Genomic DNA, 8,033 nt, shown 5'->3' on the forward strand with positions numbered 1-8,033 from the left:
TTTCTCTCTTTGTCTGTCTATCTGTCCATTCATCCATCCATATAATTATCTACCATGTAATATTTATCTCTGTCTGTTATCCAGCCATTACTCCATCTATTTGTCTAGTTATTTATGTCTACATCCATCCATCTATCTATCTATCTATCTATCTATCTATCTATCTATCTATCTATCTTTCTTTCTTTCTTAGGAAAAGTTATTGTATTTAATACACAGAGACAGGAACGTAATCCAGGAGTGAATAATGGAGAGATTAATCGGTGAGGTTGATGAAACCAGGCTCCAACATATGACCGAATCAATCCCTTTTTTCCCCCTTTGTTTTTTTTTTTTTAGCAGAGAGACAGACTGGATCTTCTTTGGTCAGATCGCTATCCGTAACGACCGGCCACTCCTTCTGTAACTAATGCACACTTCCGTTAAAGATAGCATGTCTCATAGTAGTGTTTACTGTGGGTGGGGTACGGTACAGTAAGGAGTGTATATAATGTTCTGTGAAGAAAAAAAACAACAACGAAAATGTATTCTGTTTTTCAATCGTATTCCTAGATTGAACATTTAATTAACCCATTTTATGGTATATTATTATTATTATTATTATTATTATTATTATTATTATCATTGTACTTGATTTCTCTTTATATCTCAGTAAGGAAATCTCCCTCAGTTGCACAGAGATGTCATTGAGGGATAGCGCCACCTACCTTTGCACAGGTTAAGGTTGTTTGTAGAACATCTGATAACTTTTAAGAATAAAAGCAGGAGATTTTTGCTCTGCGGTTCTTAATAATGAGTCAGAAGCCCTTCAACACTGCATATAAATCAACATGAGTTGGATATGATCCATTAACGCTTAATGCATGAACTGCACAGACCTCTCAGAGGTTAGACTGGGGTGGCATGCTGGGGTGCTTCCGGGGTGGCAGCAGTGCTCTTGTGCCCCCCATGTGACCACGGTGCGAATTTGTTCTGGCCTGTTTAACCCTGTTTCATTAAAAATCCGTGGCTCGCTTGGCATTCAGAAGCGTTTGGTCACACTGGATCCAATGTTTTCCTCCACCCAGTTCTTGGACTCGGAGATGGGCGTGGCTAAACGTCTGTCCATTCGGAATGGAACAGGGCGGGGGCTTTGCGCATGCGCGCTGCGCTCTTTCTGTCCTTCTTGGCGCATCAGCGGAGAAAAGGAGAGCAGATAGACATTCTTCTTTCTTTCCCTGTGATTTCTCTCTTTCTCTTTTTGCGCTTCGGCTCGATCGTCTCCGACTTCCGTCGCACAGCACGGCCTGATTTCCTCTCCTTGAAAAGCGTTGGAGAATTTTTTTTAAATTTTTGACATCTATTTCAGCCATAACGGTTCATCCAAAAGAGGGTGAAGATGTCCGGATATCAGGGCAAGAAGAACATCCCTCGCATCACTGTGAGTTCATGGAGAAAAATATTTGATTTCTATAGGGAGGGGGAAAAAAAAAAAAAAAAAAAAAAAAGGTGCTTTTCATTGCAGGACAGATGACAAAATAAAATGACCTAATGCACTAGATCATTTTTTTTTTCATCATTCATATTTTGGAACCATTTCAATCCTGATGTTTTGTTTATAAATATATACAGCAATCTTTAACAGATTAGACAGTTATGTGCAAAAACATGACTCGTTCGAGAGCTGTGTTCTGATATTGACTTATTATGTATTAATTTATGCAAATGTCGAGCTGTCACTTGAAAGGATCTCGTGCACCGGCTTTGCATATGAAAATAACACAAGTGTTCATTTAAATAATAATAGCAATAATAATAATAACTTCAAATCTAATCCAGGATGCTATAATTGATCAGAGTGTACACTAGTGCATTGTTATTTGCTTCTTTGACCCAGAGCAGCTGATGAAGCATGTCCGATCTCCTCTCCAGCTCTTTCATTTCTGCTCTTTGTTCGAGCTGCTGCGGCTGGGTTTTTTCAGACCCCGGGTTGCCAGATTGACATTTTGTACTCTCTGTGTTTTAGGAGCGTTGGCATCATGTAAAGGATTCGGAGTGTGAGATTGCCTTTCGGGTGAATGTGATGTGATGAAAGGGTTTGGATGATCTGAGGAGAAGCGTGGAAGGGTTTTGTGTGCAGATGATGGAATGAATGGTGATGAAATCTGGCAACCCTGCGGCTGTCGCGGCGCTACAGTGTGTGTTTAATGTCGCATCCGCCCATCCGCAGCCAGGGCCAGCTGGGAGCGGTGCAGGGTAGGATTGTGGGGGGAACAAAAAGAGAGAGAGAGAGAGAGACAGGAAAGAGGGTCTAATGTCATCAAAATAGTGCACTAGTGGAGATAAAGTGCAGTGCAGTGAGAGATATGTAGAGCTGTATTATTATGGAAGCACCTTTGCTTGTGTGTGTGTGTGTGTGTGTGTCTGGGGTGGAACCCCAAATAATCTTTAGTACCTTCACTTGGAAATGTGTGCGATTTAACATCAATAGTGGAGCACACGCACCTTTTCCAGGTCTATCGGTCTTCACGGTACCACCCCGAGCATTCGTACGCGTCTTCCAGAGGGTTTTTTTTTTCCGACTCCACCTTAATGAACATGTACAGTGATGTAGGTGAGTACACTGGAAGGAGCTCTGGAAACCGTGTTCTACAGTTCGGGTCCACGAAGCGAAACAGGTGTTCACGAGCACTTATGCACAATAATCTACACAACCCCTGGTCGCACAAATCTGGCTCAGCCGGTGGTCGGGGGACATGGTTGCATCATTACAAAGGAAGCCATTTTTGGTGGGATTTAGAAGACGAAGAAGAAGAAGAGGAAGAAGAAGAGGAGGAGGAAAGGAAAGAAGGAAGGAAGGAAGGAGGTCTTCGGGGGACGTGAGACGGCCTCTTTGCGCTACACGAGAGGACCGTTGTCGTCCTTTGTGTTACTCAACCCGGAGCCATGCAGCTGCCACGACTGAGTGTAGGAGCATGTGCTCTCACGGCACACGGACTGGTGTCCGGATGCCTTTCGCACGATTTCAAAGGCGTAGAGATGAAGGGACGGCTGAAGAACGCGGGCTGGAAGAGAAAAGCGAGAGAGGGATCAAATAGGCGAATAGAAATAAATAAATAAATAAATAAAAAAAAGGGTGGGGATTGATTTTGTAGCTGTGAGGACTCACTCTCTCTCTCTCTCTCTCTCTCTCTCTCTCTCTCTCTCTCTCTCTCTCAGCTGTGTGTGTATGTGTGTGTGTGTGTGTGTGTGTGTGTGTGTGTGCGAGCCACACCCCTGTTCCTCACGTCCATCAGGTACCAGCTGCCTGCATGCTGACAGCACCGGACTCCTAACACAACCGCAGTATTTACACCGGATTCATCAGTGTTTTTAAGGAGCAAACACAAACCCACAGGATGCTGGTTATAAACGATCACTCATTCATTCCATCTGTCCGTCCGCAGCTCGACAGATAGCTTTCGGACTGACGATAAAACCCAGAATCGGCTTCTAGAAAGCATCCTCGTTCCACACATGGAGCCCAGCCATCCTAAATTCATCCGAAACGGTGACCTCGTGTTGTTTATCTCGTTTTTGTTAAGCGGTTAATTCTCATCACTCGTCACAAACTCATTCATAGATCAGAGAAGGGAAAAAGAAGATGCACAGTACGTTTCTGCAGATAGTAGATACACTGTAATACTCGTTATACTTTATCACAAGTCAAAGCAGGCGCATTTTTGAAAAATTTGTTTTATAAGTTAAAACACATACAGCTTTATTTTAATTAAAATTTTTTTACAAGTCAAGGTAAATACACTGTACATTTTGAATAGATAGGGAGTTACAACTTGAATTGGAATTCTCTTTGATTTTTTTTTTTTTTTTTTTTTTTTTTTTATAAGTCGAAGCAAATTCAGCTACATCTTTTAAAAGTACAGACTTTTTAAAAAGGTTTTTTTTTTATTTCAAAGTAGATACAAATTTAAAATAAATTTTTTTATCGTCAATGCACGAGTTAAATTATTTATTTATTTATATTTTTTTTTTGGTAGGTAGATTTTATTTTAGAATTTTTTTTTTTTTTGAAGTCCAAACAGATGCAACAAAATGTTTTTTTTTTTTTTTTACATACATTTTTGTAAGTCAAAGTAGATACAACTTTCATGTTTATAGAAAATATTGTGCAAAACAGATACAACTTCAATTTTTTAATCATATGTCAATTATATGTCCAAATAGATACAACTGAAATGGTTTGTATATTTATAAATCAAAGTAGATACAACATGATTTTTTTTTTTTTTTTTTTTTGCTTTTACTGGTAGCCAGATAGATGACATTTTTTGTTTTGTGATTTGTATAAGTGGAAGCTGATACAACAATTTTTATATATATATATATATATATATATATATATATATATATATATATATATATATATATATATATATAAAGTAGAAACAATTCTTTTTTTTTAGCAGATACATTAAGATTTTTATATGTCAAGGCAGATACAGTTTTTATATTTGAACAATTCTTAATAAGTCAAAGCAAAATTAGCTTTAATCTTTTTACACGTTTTTATTGGTAAGCAGATACAACTTTTTTTTAAATAATTTTTTATAAGTTCAAACAGATGCAACAATTTTTTAAATACATATTTGTAAGTCAAAGTAGATACAAAATGAATGTTTATATTATTTGTTTTTAACAAATTTTTTAATAAAATTAATTTAACAAACTCCTCATTTATTTATTTTTTTTTAACAAATTGAAGCAGCTACAACTTTTCTTTTCTTTTATGTCAAAGATTTATTTATTTATTTATTTTTAAATAAGACCAAAATTGGCTCCTAGTAAGCGTTCCTGCTCCACATGTGGACCTGATCTTAAATCTTAAATTAGTCTGAAACGACCTTGTGTTGTTTATCTTGTTTTCTTAACTGGCTAATCCTTATCACTCATCGCAGACTCATTCACACACGACGTTGCCAAAAATCAGAGAGAAAAATCCCAAATACAAACTGGCACACACACACACACACACACACACACATACACACATGCTCGTAAGAGCTTCGTTGTTCACTTTAACTCAATTCCGAGGTCTTTCTGGAAAGATGCAGTGATTAGATTTGCGTGTGCTGTATTTCCTCTAATTTCCTCAGACTACATGAATGCTCAGGGGAGCGGGGAGCAGAAGGTCTGGGTAATTGGGTGGGGCAGGGCAGTGGTGGTCAGCTGCTCTCTCTCTCTCTCTCTCTCTCTCTCTCTCTCTCACACACACACACACACACACACACACAGCAGTGTGACCTCTCCTTTCTTATTAAAAATAAATGACGTCTTTAATTCACCACCTGCCTGTCCACGTCCAGCTTCGACCATCTTGCTTCGACGGTGTGTGTGTGTGTGTGTGTGTGTGTGTGTGTGCTTTGATAAAACCGTTAATAGAATTGTAGATTTGTAGAATTTTAACTGAACTCTCCGTGACATATCTGATAATCAGTCCTTTAGGCAGCGCGCTGCAAACCATCCTCATCTTTTGATTCAGTTTTCAATGGAAGAAATAAAAAGATGGCCGACATGGACGTGTTTGCGTTTGTGTTTACGCTGAAAAACTAAAGACTGCGCTCTAAAGTCTACAGAGCGCGAGTTGGTCCACGGTCACGGATCTCCGAAAATACACGCAAAAGTTTATCGTGAGTCGTATCTGATAATTGTCTGATTTTAAAAACATTACGCCATAAAGATTTGGCCCTCAATAAAGTCAAAACAGATACAACTTTAATATTTATTTATTTATTTATTTATTTGTATCATTTAAATCCGATGCAGCTTGAATGATTTTTTTTTAAATAGTTTCAGAGTTAAAGCTGTGACACAACCTTCATTTCAGTTGTTTTTTTTTTTGTGTTTTTTTTAAGAAACAAAGTTAAACGTTTGTACAACTTTGATTAGTTTTATACATTTATAATTATAAATCAAAGCAGGTACAGCTTTAGTATATTTATATATATATATATATATATATATTTTTTTACGGGTAAAATCACTTTTATAAGCAGATATAGCTTGATTGTTTTGTACATTTTTATATGATACGCATTTTTATATTTATTTGTTGTTTTTTTTAAAAAAAAAAAAAAAGTAAAAGCAGATACATCCGTATGTTTAATACGTTTTATCATTTAAAGCAGATGCGATGTTATTTGTTCAAATCTTTTATATCTTCATATTCTTTCGCTTTTTAAGGACAAGCGAATAGTTTTATTTTTCTCCTTATTTTTTTTTAATGTGTCAAAGCAGACACAAAGGCTTTTATCATACTTTTATCAAGAAATATATATATATATATATTTGAATAAGTCAAAAGCAGAAAATTCATGTAATTATTTTGATAATGCAAAAAAAGGCACAGCATCGATCATTTCATAAGTTTTGTTTTATAGGTCAAATTTAAAGACGCAATTTAATTTTTTATTTTTTTTTTATATATATACATTTAAACTATAAACTGTATTTGCTGTCAGGTTTCTCGCGTGCTGCGTGTTCAGCGGTGGGTAAATAACATATTTATAACATCGACTCGTTGCTGATATTTCCAAGATCTTTGCCAAAATGCAGTACGATGAGATCAGATTTTTTAAAAAAAAAATAAATAAACAAAACAAAAAACAGTAGTCGTTAGTCACATGATCTGCTATTTGTATTCATTTAAAAAAAAAAATTTTTTTGCCTGCGTGGCTTTGAATGTATATTCTCTTTCGAAAATCCTTTGCGTTTCCATGCAGCTTTTTAAAAAATAAAATAAAAAATTCCTATAAATGCTCACTACATAGCGCACCTTAAGTCTTTGTGTAACCTGTGTAGAGCTCAAGAACTGAATTTGAAATTTTAAAAAAAAAGCATAATTTTAATAATATCTATAAATAGTTTAACTGTGTATTTACCACCTAAATATGTATGTCATATAATTTCACTATATATGTTCACTACTTAGGGTAATGTAATATTTGCTAGCCCCGCCCCCCCCCATATTTAATTATGAAACTGAGACACAATTGAACCGACGTGTCCAAATGAAGTATTCCGCTATATAAACGAGATGCTTATATGTAGCACGGACGAGTCCTAAACGTTTAGCTGAAACATGTTTCGTTTTGCGACTAACAGCAGAAAACGGGATTTTTAAACGTTTGTGTGGATTTTTTTTTTTTTTTGCGTCCAGCGTTTAAACCGTGAAATCGGTCGTGACAGCTGAACACCCAGCTCCGTCGTTCCAGCTGGAAATCCGGCATTCTTTGCCTATCTGTTCAGTTACTATGGCAACGACATTGTTGTCCCAGAATGCATCGCGTCTCGTCACGCACCCGAGCCGTCTCAGCTCTTTGGCGCACACACACACACACACACTCGTCTTCCAGGAATGCCATTTCTCTCACCGGCCGCATCGTGTGTCAGGATTTCCCCCACTTACAGCCGACACTCGTGTGGGTTTGGGGGCTATTTTTGTTCTCCACAACATTGTTAAAAAAAAAAGCGAAGTTTTTCTGGTGGAAGACTGTAGGGCTGTAACCGCACACTTCCACCACACGGGTTTTCCTTTAGGACGATCAGATGTCAGACTTCCTAGACAGACCGATAGTCAGTTGAGGAACAGTGCTGGACGGTTTTGGACGGTGGAGTTTAGAAGACTGCTTTCACATATACAGCGTTTAATGCGTTTGAACAGAACCCTGGTGTGTCCTTCACCACCGTGCGAGAACACTCCGGTCCAAGTGCGTCTGAGAGACATCGGTCTCAGGGACTTTGAAACTTTGGCTCGACTGCAGGAAGTGAGTTTTGCCTTGAAGTGTTTTGTCCTTGATGGAGGATGTTTTTAGTTCCAGACTTCCCCCAGATGACATTTCATTGGCTTTTTGGTACTACACTATTTGTCCAAAAGTTTGTGAACCCCTGACCATCACATCCATACTGTATGTGATTCTTCCTCGAACTGTTGCCAGAAAGTTAGAAGAACACATTTAAATGTACATTCATGGCATTTGGCAGACGCTCTTATACAG

At 37.6% G+C, this 8,033-nt stretch overlaps 1 protein-coding gene across 2 annotated transcripts in view; it reads left to right on the top strand.

The window, feature by feature from the left end:
- Positions 1–783: 783 nt before the first annotated feature.
- Positions 784–8,033, top strand: part of LOC128620114 (dihydropyrimidinase-related protein 2) — a 26,869-nt gene continuing 19,619 nt past the window's right edge. Inside the window, exon 1 of one of the 2 annotated variants that reach the window (XM_053644793.1) lies at positions 784–1,420. In XM_053644793.1, the coding sequence (XP_053500768.1) occupies positions 1,379–1,420 (42 nt within the window). In that variant the 5' untranslated portion in view covers positions 784–1,378. The remainder of the gene's footprint in view (positions 1,421–8,033) is intronic. The other variant, XM_053644794.1, reaches the window with a different exon arrangement.

Source organism: Ictalurus furcatus, chromosome 16 (genome assembly GCF_023375685.1).
Source record: "Ictalurus furcatus strain D&B chromosome 16, Billie_1.0, whole genome shotgun sequence".
Classification (NCBI taxonomy): domain Eukaryota; kingdom Metazoa; phylum Chordata; class Actinopteri; order Siluriformes; family Ictaluridae; genus Ictalurus; species Ictalurus furcatus.